This window comes from Antechinus flavipes, chromosome 2 (assembly GCF_016432865.1).
Source record: "Antechinus flavipes isolate AdamAnt ecotype Samford, QLD, Australia chromosome 2, AdamAnt_v2, whole genome shotgun sequence".
Classification (NCBI taxonomy): domain Eukaryota; kingdom Metazoa; phylum Chordata; class Mammalia; order Dasyuromorphia; family Dasyuridae; genus Antechinus; species Antechinus flavipes.
Window position 1 is genome coordinate 118,772,698 of NC_067399.1, and position 23,318 is coordinate 118,796,015.

The 23,318-nt window shown below is 33.4% G+C and overlaps 1 protein-coding gene across 1 annotated transcript in view; it reads right to left on the reverse strand.

The window, feature by feature from the left end:
- Positions 1-659: 659 nt before the first annotated feature.
- Positions 660-23,318, reverse strand: part of DNAAF10 (dynein axonemal assembly factor 10) — a 41,610-nt gene continuing 18,951 nt past the window's right edge. Inside the window, exons 3-8 of the mRNA XM_051975407.1 lie at positions 22,121-22,251; positions 19,915-20,016; positions 11,239-11,354; positions 9,594-9,728; positions 5,089-5,186; positions 660-1,662 (exon numbers count right to left, since the gene is read on the reverse strand). Coding sequence (XP_051831367.1) covers positions 1,455-1,662; positions 5,089-5,186; positions 9,594-9,728; positions 11,239-11,354; positions 19,915-20,016; positions 22,121-22,251 — 790 coding nt within the window. The 3' untranslated portion in view covers positions 660-1,454. The remainder of the gene's footprint in view (positions 1,663-5,088; positions 5,187-9,593; positions 9,729-11,238; positions 11,355-19,914; positions 20,017-22,120; positions 22,252-23,318) is intronic.

Genomic DNA, 23,318 nt, shown 5'->3' on the forward strand with positions numbered 1-23,318 from the left:
TGTTTAAGCATTAAAGGGAAAGGCAATATTGCTTAGTAGTAGCTGAAAACAAGGCTACTTTACTCAAAAACTTTGGCTGCCTTCATTCTACCTCAACACTAATGAACTCTTTTAAATAAAGCTGATTCTCTGGTTAAGTGAAACATCTTCTACTATGGAAAAAAAATTATTTATTTTTGATGGTGTTTTCTCCTAATGTTACACAGTTTATTGCTGGTATAAGTTACATGCAGTCCATACCAAAACTTTTCTGAATTTCCTGGAATCATTGTTATGAATGTTGCTAATTATTGTTCTGGAATAAAATGATGGGAGGAATTGTGGCATATAAGACCTGGTCCAGGAATCAGAATGACATGTATTGTGTCCTGTCCCTGACACATAATGGTTGGCTGTATAAGCTTGGTATAGTCACTGAATACCTTAAGGTTCCATGCACACCTGTTAAGGTTCATAAGTTGCTCTGAAGGTGCTGAAAAGAATAGTTTCTACTGACATTAAGTAGCTCCAGGATACCATGATTTTTTGAGTCTTTGTAGTATTATTTTTTTAATCTTTTTCTGTCTCTGAGCATCAGTTTTCACTACTTGTTCCTGCCTGTTGATAGCTACCCTTTGTATCTTATTATTATTATTAGGCTGACACTAAGGATCATACAATTTCTTTATATTTTAGATAATGGAAGTTTATTTATATATAAAATACATAAAAAAAGCTTTTGTCAAAAAAACCAACAAGATGCCCAAGCCCCACAAACCTGTACATCTCCAATAACTAAAAAAATGATCTTAATAAACAATGAAAAAGTCTTATCTTTCAAGAATAAGAGTAATTTTATTAAGTTTGAAGCAATTTTTGTAAATTCTAATAATTTTATGAACAGTATTGGTGAGTAAAAAATTACTGACCTATTTGGGTTTTTATAAATAAAAAACCAAATAATATTCTTCAAAGAAACTGATGCTGAAAGGTCACAGAGTGAATATGTTTACTAAGGTTAATTCGTGGTAATTTTCAAAACAAACTCCTTTGAATGGACTAAATGATTTCTTTTTCATATCACAATGAAATGTAGTTGTATAAGAAAAACTTTGAACTTTGGAAATGTAGAATACATTAAATGGAGGCAAAATTATAAAAAATAGAGCCGTTTTGTTGGAAACTTTAAAAACACATTGCTTTGCTTTAGGACCAACTCATCTGTAGAACCCCACCACTCCCATACTCTGCAACTGAGAAGTCAACACTCAGGTGAAGAAAATCATAGCCCTTTCCATTCCATATGCCCAATTCTAAGGGCCATATTTCACGTTCGTTTATATTTTCTGTCCCAGCCAAACTCAGCTCTGTTCAGTGAATGTCAGTGTATGACAACAAAACAATCATCCATTCACATAGACATCTTAAAATGTAAGATGTTTCCATGGGAAGTTCCTAGGTCCAAAATTCTTAGATCAAACTTTATTGAGTTTTGTAACAATTAGCACTCTCACTGTCTGATCAAATGCACTGCAGACACAGAGACCCCTCTTGTCTGGACTCCAATCCAAGCTCGAAATGGGCTGAGTTGACAGGGTTACATTCTGTAGCAGACTTACTGAACCTGCTACTCCCATCTCCACGCCCTCAGAATCTTTCTTTGAACGTTGAACAGGGTATTCACTAAAAAGAAAACCAAAGAAATAAAGAATAAGAACCTGAAAACATTTCAATTCAGTTCATGTATCTATACATATTGAAAAAGCAGAGCACTAATACAATCCCTTGACATATTCAGTTCAAGAAAATTTGGTGTCTGGAAGAATGTAAAGAAAGATTCAGCCCCTAACCTCTACTTCTGCTAAAAGAGATTTTAATAAAACATATCAATGAACATGCTGATCCTTCAAATGCATGTCTTACTGTTAGCTAGAGTCTCTTTCTGTATGCTATGTACAAGGATGTGATTCCGAAATATAGAGTTAACACAGTCATTGAGGCCGTCTTAACACTCTGCATACTGAGAAATGATTTCTACTAGGTTTCAACTACACAAGCCTGATGTGATCACTCCTGGACTACTTTCCACTACTCCTTTAGTTTGCTATGGGCTCTCAAGACCCAATTTCAATTTCTTTGTGTAACTTTGACAACTTCTAAGGGTGTGAACTTAGAATATTCCTAGATTAAATTATTTGAAAAGATTATAAAAGAGGTTTTGTTTGTTTTTTTTATAGATGAAAACATGAATCAACAAAGTAGGAATGGGAGCCTTAATAACTTCTAAATAATACCCAATATTGAGAAAAAATAATTTAGGGTATTCAAAATTATTAGTCAATACCAACTTATTAATCTTTGGATCTCTTTAAGCTGTGTAAGTATCAATTATTACTTCATTTCATAGGTTAGTGGAGGCACAGTGATAAAGGGGCACACAGCAAATCAGAAATGGAGCAGGAAGAGGTAGGGATATAACTTCAATGCTCCGTCTGTTAGACCCAATTGCTTCTCATTTTAATTAAAAAGAATAAAACATTCAGATGAACAAATCATTTAAGTGGAAAGCCCTTTGCTTATATGTCTATTGGCAAGAGCTGACGCTGTTAAGTATTTAAAAGATCACATAAAGAAAAAAAAAAAAACCCTTTCCATTATCCATTAAAGTTTTTATGTGCCTCATTAATTTTAATCCATTCTCATCAGTAAGACATCAATGGTCAAGGGCAAATGAGTTCTGTGTATTGGGAAACATAATTTGGGGCCCAAGGCCCCACAGTTCTCTTCTCTACATAGAGCTGAATAAATGGTAATGTATTTAAATTTGAAATCATTAAATAGAGAAAAGAGATCTATATGGGAAATATCTTTTAAATGAGATCAAACATTCAAGTATCAAAGATTTTCACAATTCAGGGAATCATTTTTGAATGTATGCACAAATATATGTTTAAAAACACATTTTATATAACATATATATAATACATATAATGTGTGAAGACAATATATATTTACATAGTTATGTATATGTATACACATAAACAGTATAAAAGGCAACATGACATAAGTGGATAGAGAACAGGCAAGTCTTGGAGGTAGCAAGACATGAATTAAAATCATGCCTCTGCCACATACTAGCTGTGGTCATAGGTAGGACACCTAACTTGTAAATGGCCCAAGCAATTATGATAATGAGTTACAAAGAAGTTGCAGAGCTCCGAGAAACAGTTTTTTTATCTGTAAGACGAAGGAGTTAAATTAGATGGACTTTTAAAATTTCTTCTGGTTCTAAATCAAGGATTCTGTGACCTAAATCAATGGAGAGGTTTTCTACATATAGAGTGCCTAATAATAAGAAAATCAGTCTGGACTAATATATTAATACACAATCTCTAACATATATGATATATTTAGATATTCTGAAAATATCCACCACTGACTACAAAAGGCCTGTGACTTCTAACTCAGGTGTAAGAACAGGGAATAGGTAAGAGCTTGAAAGAATTTGCCAAGGATGCCACAATGGCTGATCTTATAACACACCACCACTACTACCCAGAAATTGCTTAAGTCTGCCCTTAAGACTTGAGGTTATAGCACAGCCCAATACACAGGATTTGCCCAGGGACACACATAGCCCATGGGAACATAAACACAGACATACAATGAAAGCCACCCGGGTAACCAGACTCTCCAGAGATGCATTGCTTTGCTATTATGAAGTCTTCCCGGTAGTCCTGCTGAACCTCTTTCTAACAGTCTGATATACAGTCCTAGTATACATTTATAAAGGATATGATTAGCACAGCTTCTTCTACTTCAAATCAAGTGTACTTTAAACTTTTAAATTCAATTTTCATTTCCCAAGCATTTCTGAGGCTATCTCTACGCTTACAACCTTTAGCAACTATTATTTCAATTTGAGAAAAAATTATTTGGCTATTAGATTTATTATTTTCTGTAAATAATTCGGGCTGTATAAGGAACACTAAATCAGAGGCTTTGCCTCTCTTCTAGAATGAATTCCTATCTTTGCTATCCTTCCATTTCATCTTTATTCTTCCCTCTCTCCCTTTCTTTTTATGAGTCATCTAGTCTGGTTCATACACTTAGCAACAAAAAGACAGAGTTGATCCCAATCAGTGAAAGAAAACATAAGATGAAGGACCAAAAGCAAGGACAACTTAGAAAATATTAATAATACTTTTTAAATAAATCTGCCTCTCATTTAGCAACACATAGAAAGAAAGCTTTCTGTTTGAGCTTTCAATCGAATGCAACTACAATTCTCACTATGGGAAAAAATGAATTTGCTTCTAAATCTGTTCTTCTGGCTAAGTGATTCAGAGGAATGATACTTTGATTCCTATCCCTGTTTAACCTTGATTACTCTGACAAGTACTTTCCAACTGCCACACTGTATTTCACAACTACTTTAGCTTTTTATACATACTCCTAATCAAACTTTATTTTTGAAATATCTGTCATTTCTCATTAAATTGTCAAGTTTTCTTTTTTTTTTATGTCAAATTTTGGAAAAAAGATTTTCTTCTTTCAAGTTTATTCTGCTTAGCAAAGGGCACCAGAAGCAGTTTAAACTTTTCATTCTTAAAAGGCTTCATTCAAAGAACAATGACATTAAGAGTTTATTAATTTGCTTCCTAGGTTGAAGAATTAAATACAAGAGAATAATAATGCCATTTTCTATGATCAGATATCCTTAAAGTCTCCCCATTTGGGATGTTTAACTTTATCTTTCTTGGTGTAAAATAAAAACAGCTATAATGATGATTAATAGATGGGGGGAGGGGGGAATTGTTACTGTGCCATCAGAATCTGTATATAACCTAATCAAGTATAATGCTGTAATTTGCAATATTCTTTTAGCCTTCAAAAGAAAATAATCTTTTTGAATTTAAATGAAGGAAGACATATGTAATGAAATGTAAGGACAGTAGCACTTATTCAGGAAAAGGAAATTTCAAATTATGTCAAAAGGGATTAAATTGAGTGAATAAATACAGAAAATTCAATCTGTTTTTATATAAAGCAACTTAAAACAAACAAAAAAAATCAGAAGAAATTACACACATTAAGGAGAAGACTTACTACTTCCACAGATGAAGGGCCCCTGCACCTCCAGCAGTCATAAAGATCTCTCTGTTCTGGGGCAGATGTCGGACTTGCCACACAGTAGATTTATGGGCCTAAAAAGGATCAGAATCGTTCCACTAGTTACAAATAAACTGATTAATAAAAATACACTTAAGAAATTCAACAAACATATATTTTCACAAATTGAATCTGGTCAATTTTTAGGAATCTAATGAAATTTTACTCTTTAAAATGGTTATCATAGGTATAGTAGAATTTTTTTAACTGTATTTTTTTTTCCTTAAAGAAACCATCAAGAAAATAGGAAAATGAAATAGCAATCACATGATACAGTTAAAAGAGAATCCAATTTTGAACTGGAAGAACTGTGTGACTCTGTTCATTTAATCTTTCTGGTTCCCAATATTTTTTTTTTCTTCTCTGTCTCTATCTAAAAGCTAAGATTTTTCTTCTGCTAAGTTTATTCTGCTTAACAAAGGGCATCAGAAGAAGTTTTTAACTTTTTATTCTCATAAGACTTCATTCAAAGGTCACTGAATTTAAGAGTTGATTAGTCTGCTTACTAGGTTGAAGAATCTCTCTCATTCTCCTCTCTCCTCCCATCTCCTTCTCACACGCTCTCTCTTCTTCTCTTCTTCCCTCCTTCCTTTATGCTAGTACATGTCTGAGTCAACTTTCAACTTAAGTTCTCTTGACTCCTGAGGTAGTGCTCTCTGCTGTACCACCAAGCTGTCCCTCACCTCCAATTTTCCAGTGTGTAAAATGAAGGTTTAGACCATCTCTGAAGATCTTTTACCTCTAAATCTATGATTGTTTGATAACTAGAAACATCATGGAAACCCTTGTATGACAATGATATCAGGACACAGGACCAACACAAGTTATAATCGTATAGTTACATTTCAGGAGATATGATTTCAATTACTCAATTTCTTAATCCATGTAATAATGAATTGCATTGTAATAGGACTCTATTATTTTTAGGAGGAAAGTTTAAGGAAAGTTTTTTTTCATTAAAACTTTTTATTTTCTAAACATTTGCATGGATAATTTTTCAACACTAACCCTTACAAAAACCTTGTGTTCCAAATCTTCACCTCCTTCTCCCCTCCCAGATGGCAAGTAATCCAGTACATGTTAAATATGTGCAATTTCAAGGAAATTTTAAAGAGAAAGATATTATGATACTAAAGATACTTTTCCATTTCCCACAGTATATTATTCACTTCTCTTTATATGAATTAAACAATTTAACTATTTCTAGAACAATGAATATATTTTTTAAAAATTCAATTAAAATTTTATTATTAGAAGCCATGAGTTTTTCATTGTTATTGGGGGAAATATTCATTAATACTGCTATTACTATTCACATAAGCATTTTCAGTCAAAGAGGATCTTGTACTGATAAACAAGTTAGGTAACAATAACTTTTAGTTTTCTTAAGCTATAGCACATGTCTGCATTTACTTTAGCTAATGGTTGTAATTGTATCATATGACTTAGACCTAAGTCCTTTCTTTCAAAAGTCATCAGAATAACATGGATTGAAGAGGTTTTCAATCCCCTACTATTTCTTACTACTAAGTGTTCATTATGATTTTCTTTTGTAATGTGGTCATTTCTTGAAGTTCATTTTATATACCTGTAAAAAAAGGCTTTTGTGTTTCTTCTCCAAGTCTTCTATATTCTTTAAGAATTGTTCACATAGTTATTTAATTGTCCTTCTCTCTGGCTCTTAAGTATTCTGGCTTGTTTTAAAAAAAACAAAAACAAAAATCTTTTGTTGTTTTCAAAACGTATTAGCTAATTTTTTTCTCTGTTTCTCAGTTTTCTGAACATCTATATTCCACTGCTAAAATAATATTAGGAACTCTATTCATGGTTGTGTTTTCCAAATATATTCCATTTTCTAATTACCAGTTTTGAGAAGCCTTGATATACATCTCTAATCTTTGCCTCTTTGCAAGAAAAGTCTTGCTAATATCCAAATCTTTCCAGTATATTTTGTTCTCTGCCCCTCCGTCCCCATCTTCAACTGTTCCACGAGTAATAACTGTAGGTCTTTTTTCCTCATGTGTTTCAATTACTGTAGTCTTTCCTTCCCTAGCAGAAGAACCACTCATATTTTTGTCTTCCTTATCAAAGTCATAAGCTCAGCTCAAATCAGTTTTCATTTCTAGTTTCCCAGATTTTCCTAGGAAATGTTTTCTTCTCAAAAGATCTGCAAATAATTTCTTACTGCTATTTCTAATTACGATAGAGAATGTGAACTATGGGGAGGGAGGGGCTTTTCTTTGTGTTCCAAGCTCAGTCATTCGAAGGAATTGGGGGAGGGAGGGAGGAATGTTGGATGGTTCCCTCAGCCCGTTCCTGGACTCAACTCTGCCCTTGGAAGGGAAGTAGCCTCTTATCCAGGACCCTCAACTGTGCCTCAGGCCTGGGAGCTAAGAGGACAAGCAGAATGGTGAGAGATGACAGCTATCAAAATGAGTATTTTCAAAAGGAAGTTTGGCATAACAAATTCACACATTCACATGTTTTAGATGGATGATGTGTTGACCAGAAAAAACTGCAAGATCTGGAGACCAAAGAATGAAAGAGCTCTTTCAAAGGGTGACAGACTAAGATGGGAAAGGTCAACATGGTCATCTAATTGCCCCTCATTTCTAGAGAAACTGAGGCCCAGAGAGGATGATTTGCATAGAATCATAGAGGCTGTAAAATAGCAAAGCCAGTATTTAAAACCAGGCCCCTTGAATCTGAAAAGATATGGATTTGACCTTATCTGTAAAGCCATTTTCTCACTCTCAGATTCTTCATCTATAAAACAAGGATAACATTTTTAGTAGCTCTTTAATAGGATTGCTATGAGGCAAGAAAAGTTTGGGAAGATTGTAAACAATATAGAGCCTGAGCTATATTATTATTACTATGTTAAATTTTTTTACCTTTATGATATAATAAAATATCCCAAAAAAGAACAATCTCTTTTTGGCAAAAAAGTAGATACAGAGGATTTTAGTCTTAAATTTGCTTGCTGCCATTCTTCAATTGGTAAATAGTTAAACGATAAAAGACAGTTTTCAGATGAAGAAATCATTTCTAGTCATATAAAAAAATGCTCTAAATCACTACTGATCAAAGAAATGCAAACTAAGACAATTTTGAGATAACACTATATGCCTCTCAAATTGATTAAGATGACAGGAAACGATAATAATAAATGTTGGAGGAGAGGTAGGAAAACTGGCACACTAATACACTGTTAGTGGAGTTGTGAACATATCTAACCATTCTGGAGAGCAATTTAGAATTATACCCAAAGGGCTATCAAACTGTGCATACCCTTTGATCCAGCAGTATCTCTACTGGGCCTGTATCAAAAAAAAAAAAAAAAAAAAAAGGGAAAAGGACCCCACATGTGCAAAATATTTGTGGCAGCCCTTTTTGTAGTGGCAAGAAATGAAAACAGTGGATGTCCATCAGTTGGAGAATGGCTGAATAAGTTATGGTATATGAATGTTATGGAATATTATTGTTCTATAAGAAACGATCAACAGGATGATTTCAAAAAGATCTGGAGAGACTTACATGAACTGATGCTAAATAAAGTGAGTAAAATCAAGAGAACATTATACACAGCAACAAGATTATATGATGATCAATTCTCATGGACAATGAGGTGATTCAAGCCAATTCTAATAGACTTGGAGAGAACCATCTGCACCCAGAGAAAGGATTGTGGGGACTGAATGTGGATCACAACATAGTATTTTTATCTTTTTTGTTGTTTACTTGTTTTTTATTTTTTCTAATTTTTTCCCCTTTCTGAAACTGTAGAAATATGCAATGAAGAATAGTTCACATTTAACCTATGTTAGATTACTTGCTATCTAGGAGAGGAGGTAGAGGGAAGGGAGGGAGAAAAAAATTGGAACACAAGATTTGCAAGAGTGAATGTTGAAAACTATCTCTGCATATATTTTGAAAATAGAAAGTATTAATACAAAAAAAAAATTTGCTTGCTTTGTTACCATTTGACTTGTCCAAACTCTAAAGTGAAAATATGATGATTTTTAGGATAGTATTAAAGATTAATAAACTTTAAGTACAATTTTAAAAAAAGGCAAAAAAATCGATCAATTGAGAGAACACCAGTAATTTTTAATATCTTTGCAAATAACCTGTAAATCAATCTTAACTTTCTTAATGCTGTTGAGGGCACTACCATCCTACTAGTTATAAACCTACTAGTTATAAACCAAGACAACTTCACTTTCTCTCACCTCCCATATCCATGCTTTTTCCTACCAGATAAATATTTAAAATTTACAACTGAATGTGAGAAATCTACCTTGCCTATATGCTATAAAGTTTTAAAACAATAACATTTATATAAGGTCCTGGAAGAAATTTGAGAGTCCAAATGAAAAATTACTTCCTTTAGGCAAAATAAAATAACTATTTTAAACAAAAACATTTACTTCATACTCTACCTTTTCTGAAACAGAGGCAAATCCTTTGGTAGGGTGCTGAGTTCTCATGTCAAAAACATGAAATTTTCCTTCTAGTGATGTAGCTACTAGTTTATTCATACTGATGTCTTTCCTGTCAAACTCCACACTACAAACCTAAAAATCAAGAATACAAACATACATGAGGGTATCATCATCATTAATCAGTTTTCTTGAACTGAACAAAGCTGCCTCAAAGTTAGGAGCAACCAAGTCATTATTAATCCGAGAAATGCAAATTAAGACAGCTCTGAGATACCACTACCCACCTGTCAGATTGGCTAGAATGACAGGGAAAGATAATGCGGAATGTTGGAGGGGATGTAGGAAAACTGGGACACTGATATGTTGTTGGTGGAATTGTGAACACATCCAGCCATTCTGGAGAGCAATTTGGAACTATGCTCAAAAAGTTCTCAAAAAGTTATCAAACTGTGCATACCCTTTGATCCAGCAGTGTTATTACTGGGCTTATATCCCAAAGAGATCATAAAGAAGGGAAAGGGATCCGTATGTGCACGAATGTTGGTGGCAGTTCTCTTGGTAGTGGCCAGAAACTGGAAACTGAGTGGATGCCCATCAATTGGAGAATGGCTGAATAAATTGTGGTATATGAATACTATGGAATATTATTGTTCAGTAAGAAATGACCAATAGGAGGATTTCAGAAAGACCTGGAGAGACTTAACACGAACTGATGCTGAGTGAAACAAGCAGGGCCAGGAGATCATTATATACTTTAACAACAATACTATATGATGACCAATTCTGATGGTCCTGGCCATCCTCAGCAATGAGATGAACCAAATCAGTTCCAATGGAGCAATAATGAACTGAACCAGCTACGCCCAGCGAAAGAACTCTGGGAGATGAATAAGAACCATTACATTGAATTCCCAATCCCTGTATTTTTGCATACTTGCATTTTTGAGTTCCTTCACAAGCTAACTGTACAATATTTCAGAGTCCGATTCTTTTTGTACAGCAAAATAACGGTTTCATCATGTATACTTATTGCGTATCTAATTTATATTTTAATATATTTAACATCTATTAGTCATCCTGCCATCTGGGGAAGGGGTTGGGGGGAAAGAGGGGAAAAATTGGAACAAGAGGTTTGGCAATTGTCAATGCTGTAAAGTTACCCATACATATAACCTGTAAATAAAAGGCTATTAAAATAAAACAAACAAACAAACAAACAAAAAAAAAAAAAAAAAAAAAAGATTAAGAAAAAAAAAAAAAACAAAGTTAGGAGCAAACAAGAATAATACAGTGCTCATTTAATTTTTTGAACTAGTACATAAGGTACTTTTCCTTATAATAAATTTTCTATCTTAGATGAACTACAACATTTTCGATGCTCTACTCTACGGACAAAGGTGAAAAGCAACATCTTTATTTGAACAGTAAATGAACATCAGAAAACTGTGAATAAAGCATTCTCCTCTGAAGGTATAAAATTCTGGGACTTCAAGGGTAAGTTGGGTTATCCATATTTAAGCCTTAGGGAGAAAGGTCCTTTTTATGCAAAAGAGATTTATGTGTGCTCTTTTCCAATCCAACAGTACAAAGATGATTGTAAAAAACGTTCAGTGAAATGACCAAAAATCAGAATATACATTACCCCATTTTTAATATTTGTTTCCCATCTTAACGACATATTTTTTAGATCAAATAGTTTGACATCCCCGTTGTCATAGCCAGCACATACAACACGTTCCTCTTGATTATAAGCATTGCCTGGAAATAGATATACAACATTCCAATTTAAAATCATTACTAAAAAATGCTCCTGCAAATTGCCCTGTTAATATGGAACCTAATGTATGACCTATACAGAAACATATAAAAATGTAAATATATAGAATCCTTCATTTTAATGAGTTTGAAAGATCATCAAAATTGACAAACTGTATATATTAAAAGCAAATTTTAGGATATATGGCATTATTTTTTATTTTTAATTGTCACCTAAAGTAAATGTCAGGCATTTGGCAAAATATAACAAATGACATTTTTCTGGCTGCATTTCTGTGGGCAGGTATTTAAATACCTTCAGATACTACATATAAATATTGTGACAAAAAGCTATCTTCATTAAAAAAGAACTAACTACTGGTGATCTTATGAAAATGTGTTATAATATATATCTGTTTCAGTTAAATTTGCTGTATTCGTATCCTCAAATCAATACTAGTATGAATTGTGGGCTGAGACACAGAAATATTGTCTTCACAATACTGTAACTGTATTAAAACATTCTTCTGCTTATAGTTGAAAAAGTCCTATGTAATGCTGCATAAGGAAGAACATATTTTTAATAAAGGGGAAAAAAAGCCTGAACTTTTAATGATTACATGATCATAAATTTGAAGCTGATAAAGACTTGAGAGGCTACCATATTATATTTACTCTCATTACATTAACAAACTATTTGCTTTTTAACTTAACACACTTAAACTTAAACCTATATTTTGAGAGCAAAATGATGAAAGGAATTAAGTAGAACAACAAAAAAGTTCATGTTTTTGGTTTTCTTTTGTTTAAAGAATTTACTTTTAACATTCTTTAAAAAAATTTTTTTTGAGTTCTAAATTCTCTCCCTCCATTCAATACCTACCCCACCCAAAGAAAAGGCAAGCAATGTATCAGTTATACATGTGAAACCATGCAAAGTATTTCTAGATTAGCCATGTTACCCCCGCGTCCCCCTCAAAAAAGGCAAGAAAAATAAAGTGAAAAAAATTATACTTAATTAATCAAAGTTAATCAATCAGTTCTCTCTCTGGAGATAGCATTTCTCATTGTGAGCCCTTAAATTATCTTGGATTACTATACTGATCAAAATAGCTAAGTCTTGCACAATTGATCATCTTTACAATATTGCTGTTACTATGTATAATGATTACCTGGTTCTACTCACTTCCCTCTGCTTCAATTCATATAGGTCTTTCTAGGTTTCTCTGAAACTATGCTGTCTGTCATTTCTTAAATTATAATACATGAATACAATATTCAGTCAAAATCATATACTACTTGTTTAGTCACTCTCCAATTGATTGTTATCCCTTTAATTTCCAATTCCTTGCTACCACAAAAAGATGTGCTCTAAGTCTTTTTGTATATATAATTCTTTTTCCTTTTCCTTTGATCTCTTTAAGATACATTCCTAGGGTATAACTGGGTCAAAGGCCATGTACAGTTTGATAACCCTTGGGGTACAGTACCAAATTGCTCTTCGGAATGGTTGGATCAGTTCACAACTCTACCAACAGTGCATTAGCTTATCAATTTTTCCATATCTTCTCTAGTACTTGTAATTTTCTGGCTCTTTTGCCAGAATTTTCTCCTTGAGAATAATAAGAACAACAATAAGAAGAATAATGATAAATTAATGTTACATATAAGTTGTTATTTCAAAGTAGAGTGATTTAGTAGTAGTGATTTAGAATATTTTTCATGACTACTAATAGCTTTCATTTCTTCTTTTGAAAACTGGATATTTATAATCTGTAGACAACTGATCCATTGGTGAATGTAACATATTTACAAATTTAGTCCAATTTTTTAAAATATATTTGAGAAATGAGGTATTTGGTGGAGTGATTTGCAATAAAAATTCCCCTCTCCCTATTTCCTGCTTTCCCTATAATTTTTATAAAGTTTTATTTATGTAAAGACATTAACATTTCATTTAATCAAAATGATCCATTTTACTTTTTGACCCCATCTCTATTTCTTGTTTGATGAGATTCTTATCTTATCATAAAATTGATAGGTAAAATTTTCCATGATCTCCTAATTTGCTTATATTATTTTATATATAAATACTTCAATTTTGTCTTAGTATACAATCTGAGACACTGATCTATGCCTAGTTTTTGCCAAACAGTTTTGCAATTTTCCCAGCAGTTTTTTGTCAATATAATGATCTCTTACTCTCAAAGATTTGTTGTGTCCTGCTTTCTAGAGCCCCATCCTGGAGAGACTAAAATAGTGTGTCCTGCTTTTTAGAGCCCCCAAGTTGGGGGTGACAAAACATACTGTGCTTTCCAGAGCCCCCATGCCGAGGTGATTAAAATATACCATGTTAGTGGAGGAGTGATGAGGCTAGACTCCTGAGGAGAGAGAAAAATGGAGTCCTTTTATTCTCAGCTCTTTCACCCTTATATACCCTAACATCCTTATGTAACCAAAACAACAGTACACATATGCTAAGTTTATATTGTGCACGTGGAACCACATGCTATTGTACGTCGTTTACCACCTGGTATCACTCTTCCACCTGGTATCACTCTGCTTCAATCACAACACAGGTTGTCACTGTCCCCTGAATTCTCAGGAAGGTTAAGAGCCCTTAGGGGAGATGGGGAGCTGAACCAGACATTGTTAGCAGATTCCCTCTGGGTTGATGGGTCTTCTATCTTACCCAGAGTTCCCCTACTGTCTGTGGCCCTCTGCAAAGTAGTACTGACCTTCAGGTTTATCAAATGTAAGATCAAAATGTTACTACCATGTGTTGTCTATTGCATTGATCCACCACTGTTTCTTAGCCAGTAACAGATTGTTTTGATCATTTTGTCATTTTGTTGTTGTTCAGAAGTGTCTATGATGCTTCATGACCATTTCACTTAAGACTGCCAATTTTTGTGGCATATAATTGGTCATAACAGCTCCTAATAATTGCTTAAACTTTCTCTTCATTGGTGGTATACTTGGTCTTTTCATTTTTGATATCGATTTCTTGAAATATGATGTCTTGGCTCTTTTTTTTTTTTTTTTTTTTATTTTGGCCACTATTTTCAGGAAGTTCATTAATTTTTAAATTATCTCTCCTGGATCTATTTTCCAGGTCAGTTGTTTTTTCCAACAAGATTATTTCACATTTTCTTTTATTTTTTCCTTTTCTTGACTTTTATTTTGTTTCTTGATATCTTATGGTATCATTTTAAAGAATTTTTTTTCAGTGAGCTTTTATACTTTTTTTTTTCATGTGGTCAATTCTGCTTTTTAATTTTTTGTGCCTGTTTTTGGCCAACTGTCTTTTTAAGGTATTATTTTCTTCAGTATTTTTGTGCTCCTTTTACCAAGCTATTGATCTTCTTTTCATAATTTTCCTGTATTGATCTAATTTCTTTTCCAAACTTTTCCTTAATCATTCTTAGCTCTTTCTTTAGCTATTCCAGGAATTCTTGTTTAGACTAGTGTCAATGTGAATTTTAATTTGAGGCTTTGCTTATAGCTATTTTCATCTTGTCTTATTCCGAGTTTTTGTGTTACTCTTCCCTATCACCACTATAAGTTTCTCTTTTGTGGTCAATTTTTTTTTTTTTTAATTGTTGTTGTTTGCTAATTTTTCCAGCTTATTCTTGATTTTGAATTTTACATTAAAATTGGAATTTTTTTTGCAGGATTTGAGGTATAGTGGAGGGTTAATGCCCTAAATTTTAGGTTTTTTTCTGCTGCTATTTTTAGATAGTTATAAGAAATGGAATTTTGTAAGTTTTCAGTGCTTCCAAAGTTATAGTGGGAGAGTTGTGGTCACTTCTCTACTAGTTTATGCTCTGGTCCTCATCTAGGAAAGGCTCTGTCTCTTCCCTTCCCTCCCACACCTACAAATGATCCTTTTGGTTCTAGAATTCCAATTTCAAATTGCATATGAGCAATTGTACTGCCAAACAGCATATAGTTTTGGCTCAGAGTCTCCTGTAATCGCTTTCTGACCCATTGTCCAATCCCCTTTACCATCTCCGAGGTTAGAGTTCCCAAAGCTGCTACTGCTGCTGCTGCTGCTGTCAGAACTGCCTCCAAGGCTCACTGGTAGTGCCATTAGTCTGGGTTGGCTCCCTTTCCAGTCTAAGACTTTTCCTATCACCCTCCTAAGTTGCCTTGGGCTCGAAAAATGTCTCACCACAACCTTTTGTTGGCTGTGCTGCTCCAGAATTTGATTTTATGTTACTTTAAAGTTGGTTGGAGGAGAATGTTGGGACAGTTTGGCTATTTGCTATTTCTACTCAGTTCTCTTGGTTCTACTCCAAAAAAATTCATTTTTGAGATGATTTAATATCCATAAGAATCAGTATGCCAGAATGGAAAAAGAGTATCTGACCTGGCACCCAGCTGAAAGTACTTCCCCTATATCTTATAAACTACTACTTAGTCAATCAACAGGCATTTATTAAGTACTTACTAAGTCCTAGGGATTAAAAAAAAAGTGGCAAAAGACAGTCTCTGCTCAAAATTCAATGAGGGAGAAAAGCAAATGAATATGTACAAACAAGTTATATAAAAAGACAAATAGGAAATAATTAATAGAACAAAAGTACTAAAATTAAGAGAGTTAGGAAAGGTTTCCTGTGAAAATGGGATTTTAGTTGGAATTTTAAAATACCAGTAGCTGGAGATCAAGGAGAGAAAGCATACTAAGCACAGGGGACAGCCATAGAAAATGCCTGGAACCAAGGCCTGAAGGGTCTTATTTGTGGAATAAATAGTCAGGAGGCCAGTGCCACTGGAATGGAGAGTACAAGAGAATAAAGTATAAGAAGGCTTGAAAGGCTTCAAACTATGTAAACATGTCCTCCACTGGAAAACATCCTATTCCATCTTTTTGAGTATTCTGATGCTCTAATATTTGTTTAGAGTCATTATTTAAAAGAACTTGAGGTGTTTTGGGAGGAGATTGGGTGAGTCCCTGCCTTTACTTTGCCATCTGGGCTCTGCCAGGAACTCACATCTAAATAGAAGAAGACAACATGTATAAGAGGGTGGTGCAGTAAGAGAGGGATGTCACAAGCATGGTGACCAGAGCCACAGGACAATTGAGTGTTATTTTTTCCTAAAATAGTGATGTTGACTTCATTAGTAACATTTGAATGATACATTCTTAAATATCTTAAATTTTTTTTACTCCTATTAAACAATATTCACTTTTAAAAAAACATCAACTAAACAGTTCATTTCTTTACTCAACACCCACTGAGGGAATGCTTTCTCCCTACAGAGCATTATATTAGATGATGAGGAATGCAGAAATAGAAAAGCAAACTGGAGACAGAACCAAAATGACAGAATAGAAGCAGGAACTCCCCTGAACTCTCCCAAATTCTAATCCAAACAACTTTAAAATAACCCTGTGAATCTAATTCTGGAGCAGCAGAGCCAACACAAAGTTGAACTGAAACAAGTTTGCAGGCCAAGACAACTTAGGAAACTGGCAGAAAGGCCTGTCACACGCAAGTGAAGGCACTGGTCGGGTGGTGGTCGAGCCTGAAGGGCAGAACAGTCCGTGCTGTGGCAAAGCCAGTAGCAGACCTGGGAAGTAGCTGCACCAGTGCCATCACCAGAAGCTCTCAGCCCACAGACAGGAAGTGAGCAATTGGTCTGAGATTACAGAGGACCTTTTGTGGGCACGCAGGTTGGGACCCTGCTATACTTCTCAGGTGCATTTCTAGATCACAGTTCAAGGGCAAAGAGGGCTGAATGCAGGGGACCAGTGGAGCAGGAGTCCAGGCCATGGTCTCGGGCAGAAAGAACAAAAGTGTGCGAGATCACCAGAAAGCAAGAGCCTGAGTCACAGTTCCAAAATCAAAAGGGACAATGGTACTTGTAGCCACAAAGGAAGAGAAGGGTAGAGAAGAGGCCTAGAGGTTGCTCACAAAAGGGGAAGGTACAGATTTTAGAAAGAAGGACCAATGTTGGGGGGCAGGGGACCTGGTCGTAGTCCTGTGCCAGGAGAAGCTCTGGAAGTTGTGGTTGCAGGGGAACAAGGACCCTTCCGAGCACAAGCCAGGACAGCAGTGATCCCACCTCTCCTTACATCACAACAGTTTGGAAGCAACAAAAACCTCAGAACTGGTTCTGAAAAAAACAGCACAAAAAGCCTGAAGCTTGGGATGGCATCTTGTAACAGCAGGAGAAGGTGCAGTACAAAGTAGAAAAGTGATCACGAATAGATTAGGTACAAGACACACAGCAGTACATGACCATAGTAATTTCATGTTTGATACACCCAATGATCCAAGCTTTTGGAATAAGAATTCATTATTTGACAAAAATTGCTGGGAAAACTTTAAAGCAATTTGGCAAAAACTAGGTCACATTGTATACCAAGATGAGATCAAAATAGATACATGATTTATACATAAAAGGTATTACCATAAACAAACTACAGGAACATGGAAAATTTTACTTGTTACATCTATGGAGCAGGAAAGAGTTTAGTACCAAACAAGAGACAAGCGTATTACAGGAAGTAAAATAGGTAATTTTGAGTACATTAAATTAGAAAGGCTTTGCACAAATAAAACCAATGCAGCCAAGATAGGAAGGAAAGCAGAAAACTGGGGGGAAATTTTATAGCAAGTTTTTCTGATACCGCTTTACTTTTCAAATATATAGAGAACCGAGTCAGGTGCATTAGAATACAAAACATTCCCCATAACATAAATGGTCTAAAGATATTAGCAAACTGTTTTCAGAAGAAGTAATTATTGCTAAGTACAGTCATATAAAAAATGCTCTAAATCACTATTGATTAGGTAAATATATTTATAAAACTCTGACATGCCATCTCATACCTATCAGATTAGCTAATATGATAGAAAAAGAAATGACAAATAAGAAGAAAACTGAAATACTCATGCATTCACTGTCAGTGGAGTTGTGAACTGATCTGGAACAATTTGGAAATATGTCCAGAAAACTTATAAAACTGCTATATAAGACCTAATAGGTATTGAACAAAGAGATCAAAGAAAAAAGGAAAGGCCCGATAGGTACAAAAATATTTAGAGCAGATCTTTTTTGTACTGGCAAAGATTTGGAAATTTAGGAGATGTCCACCAATTGGGAAATGTCTAAACAAGTTCTAGTATATGATGGAATATTATTGCATCATATGAAATGACAAGCTGGATGGTTTCAGAAAAACCTGTAACATTTATATGAACTTATGCAAAGCAAAGTGAACAGAACCAATGTGCACAGTAACAGTAATACTGTATGATGATCAACTGTGAAGGACTAGCTACTCTGCTCAATATGATTCCAAGGCAATTCTCAAAGGTTTTATGATAAAAAATGCTATCTACCTCTAGAAAAAAAAGTGATGGAATATGAATGCAGATCAAAGCAAACTTTTTATTTTCTTCATTTTTCTTGGGTTTTTTTTTTTTTTTTGAGTCCACATTTTCTTTTGCAACACAGCTAATATGGAAATATTTTTTGAGATTTCATGTGTATAATTTATATCAAATTGCTTACCTTTTTAAGAAGGAGGGAGATGTAGGGGGAAGACAGCATTTGAAACTCAAAATTAAAAAAAAATGTTAAAAATATTTTAAATCAAATTGAGAAAAAATTAAAAAAAAACAGTTGCTATGCATTGCAAAGGATGGCAGCATTTTAATGCTCAATAATATCAATGATCAATAACATCAATAATAATATATTATGTAATAACATGGTATTTTTCTAACTGATGTGGCTGTAGGGAGAAAAGCAGTCCAGCTCAGGGGATGGAGATCTGGATATGGGTTCCCAAAACTTTTGCTTGAGATGAGCAAGTCACCTAACTTCACAATGACCCATGAAAATATCCTATGACAATGAATTGGGAGAAAGTGCTGATGTGATCTGGTAGAGAGAGTCTTCTTATCAGGAGTTCACTGACGTACATATAGGTATATGTCTATGTATGTGTGTATATATGCCTATAGGATACACAATAGTTCTCCACTTCTGATAACTATGCTAACAGATGGAAGAGAACATTCAGAAGATTACTTTATCATTTAATCAAGTAATTGGTATTACTAGAATTGGTATTAATATACTGTTGGTTTTGATAACAATACATATTAACAGTTATTAATAGTATAAATAATTATAATACATTTGAATGTACTAACATAAAAAAATTCAGAAAACAATATTAGTACTTGTAATTTAAGTATATATCAAATGAGGAGAGCAAACTGACTTAAGTTCCATATATGGAATCTTACTTGAAGAAATAAATTGGTAGCCCTTTGCTAATCCTTATTCTTTGTCTTCTTTCCCTTTCTATCTCCTACCTATTTCTATTTTCTTTCACAAACTTATTTGCCCGCATTCAGTGCAAAAAAAAAGTTTCTGGTTTCCTAAATGTAGGTAAATATTCTCTTTTAAAAAAAATTCTGTATAAATCAGATAATACTAAAAGGAGGCTTCAAGTATATAATTCTTAAAATTTCTTCAAGGGTTCTCTTGTATTTTGTAATCTGATACCTAAAAATGCAAATGCTGATTAATAATTTACCAAATGCAACAGTCCAACAATCTCTCTTGCTTTCTCCTTGTACGGGTTCCATATTAGCCACAGGGATATCTTTTTGCCTGGGGTCCCATACCTTCACAGTTCCTATCAGGAATAGAAAAGGATTGGTAAAACAAGATGGATATTAGTTTCCTTTTAGGTTTCTTAGATCATACTTCTAAAATCAATTATTGATAGTGTTTTAAGTACTATGATACCTGAGGAAATGTATATTTTCTGACCTGTAATAATTAGGAAAGAATATCATGGAAAAAGTGAATATGAAGTCAGAGGGCCTAGAAAGTCACTTGAGGGGCTTTGAGAAAAATCACAGACTCTGTGTAAATTTTCAGTTTATTCTTAGGTGAAAAATAAGGGGATTAGATTAGATAACTTCCAAGGTCTTTTCCAGCCTTAAATCTCATTGTATAAATCCTAAGGAATACTGTACAATCACAGAAATAACATCAACATCACCTGAATGGTTTTCCCTATTAATGAATTTTTAAAAGCCATTTTAACATAATTCATAATCTAGGTTTCACTCACAAAGACAGCAGAATTGTTACTTGCTTAAGATCTTACATCACATAAGCTCTAACCTATCAAAAATGCTTCATTTTTATTGTCATTTTATTCTCTTCTCTTTTCACTAATGTTACCTGATTTACAGAGATACAAGAAACAATACAGTCAATCAACAAATATTTAATAAGGGCCTACTATAAGCTTCTATAACTGTTGTACTTTATGCTGAACTCAAAGATATCATTTCTTTCAAAATCAACTTTCATTTTCTTTTAGTAATGGGGAAAAAGAGCAGAATAAAATTAAAGGTAATCTTTCTTCTCTAACCAATATCTAGATGATAAAATCCTTAAGGACACAGAATCTAATGTAGTACATAGTGTACAATAAGAATAAAATAAATATTTATTAAGTGAATGCTAAATAATTTCATTGTCCATTTCTGCCTTTTACTTGAACATGTAAATTATTATTAATAATTTATTAACTGGCTTCATCAGCTATTCCTACATCACATCTGGAGTGATGGGAATGTGTATATTGATACACCTTGCTTTGTAAGTCAGTGGGAAGGAGAAGTTTAGAAAATCAATCAATTAACAAAAATTCATTAAGTGCCTATTTTGGTTCAGAAATTATGTTAGGCACTGGGCTTACAAAAGGAAAAATGAAATAGTCACTATCTTCAGGGGAGACAATAAGAATGGAAATATGTAAAAAATGTAAAATTTTTTAAAAAGTATGTAAACATGTATATAAAATTTCTGTATAAAATTTATAAATCTGGTGATTATAAAATAAGAACCATAAAAACTGCTTCAAAGACTTTGCTGAAAAACATTCACCTGCAGCCACCAAACAAGTTTCCCCTCAAGGAACTTCTTTCTCCTTCCCTCAGCATGCTTAAGTACTTGCAATTTCCCTACTCCCTCTCCATCAAATTACAAAGTCTCGCCTAAGACAGAATAGGGGTACCAGCACTGCAGAAACCTGGGAGACAATCTCTTTTTTGTTAGTGGATATAATAGAATCCTTTGCCTTTTAACAGCTTTTTACTTGCACTAATTTCTTTTTTTTTTAAACTAGAAAAAGAAAAGTTGCCATTCACATTAAATTAGCAGTTGCTAGATTTTAATCATCTACAAGGTTCACAGGAAAGCACATTTCAATGATTTGGTCAGTACAAAGCTAATAGCAAATGTCATTCCATTACACTAAAATATTAATTTTATCTAATGTCATTCGGTTTTACCTGAAAATTAATAAAAAATGACAGTTTCAAATTCAAACTCGTCCAATGGCATGAAGAAACTACTGAACTAGGTCTAAGAACCTCTAGGTTCTAGTTTCAGTTCTACTACAGACCAACTGTGGAATCACAAATAAAACACCCTTCTCTCCATTTCCTCACTTGGTAAAGTAGATAATATTAAATGTCTTACCTACCTCACAAGATTGTTTAAGTATCAAATAAAATTATAAAGGACAAACTTTATAATTTAAAAATAGGAATGTGAAATAATCACTATTATAAAACTCTACAGACAAGTAGATTCAAATGAAGGAAATAAATATAGCTAAAATTAGGTGTTAAAAAAAGACTTTTTTTTTTCCTACTTAAGTGTTCACAAAGATGGATGGATTTTTCTCCCTGGAAAAGATACAGAGTTTGCTGACTCACCATCTCGGCTTCCAGTTACAATTTCTGGTGCTCCTTCCCCAATTCCTAAGCCACCTACACCATCTATAGCATTTATGATTTCCTTATGTCCTTTTACAGAGTATACTGGAGTCAGTGGAGCTTCCAAATTCCTATACAATAGAAAACAGTAATAAACATAGCATACTTAGTTTTACAGTAAAATTTGGTAATAAAATAAAACAATGCTCAAATTCTGTTATAAAAGTTTTCTATGAAATACATTAGTTTTAAAATATATTGCATTTTACCCTCCTCTTATCTTTCCACTTAACACTTATCTTCAGATTTTAAACTAAAACATCTCATAATAAAAAGTAAATTCAAATTAGTTTAAATTACAACCAAAATCAGCATTTTGGCTGAAACTATTTACTAATATTCAGATATGTATAGAAGATGGTTTAAATTTTATACTAATGAGAAATTTCTCTTAATAGAAAGTACATACTTTTGCTTTCACTGTGAATTCCTGATAATGTCTTCTTTACTGAAATAATTACATTTCTTTTTTAAACTGTACTTAAATATTGTACATCATTTTAAATACTAGTTGTGATATATTATATAGACTCAAATATTCCAAACTGCTTTAATAATGATTGGCAGGTATGTACTCAGAGATAAAGTTGTCTTGGCAGAGCTAGTTTTAACAAACTCTCTCTTTTTTTTTTTTCAATCTCTTTTCCAATTCCTTATGTTTTTCCTAATTTTTCCTTTTTTAAAAATATTTAATATTACTTTTTTTTTTTTTTTTTTTAGAAAAAAGGGAATGTCTGAACAAGTTGTATATGAAGTTAATGGAGTATTATTTTCTATAAAAAATGATGAACAAGCTGATTTTAAAAAGACCTGGAAAGATTTATACTGAAACAAGCAAAACCAGAAATATATTGTACACAATTAACAGCAAGAATGTGCAATGATCAGCTATGAAAAACTTGGTTCTTCCCAGTGGTTCAGTGATCCAAAGTAATCCCAATAAACTTTGGACAGAAAATGCCATCTGCATCCAGAAAAAAAACTAAAGAAACTGAATGTATATCAACATGCTATGTTTACTTCTTTTTTCTGTTGCCTTTTTTCCCTCTCTCATGGTTTTTCCCTTTTATTCTCATTTCTCTCTTCCAACACAATTGATAAAACAACGTGTATTAAAAATAAATAAATTTACTAAGAA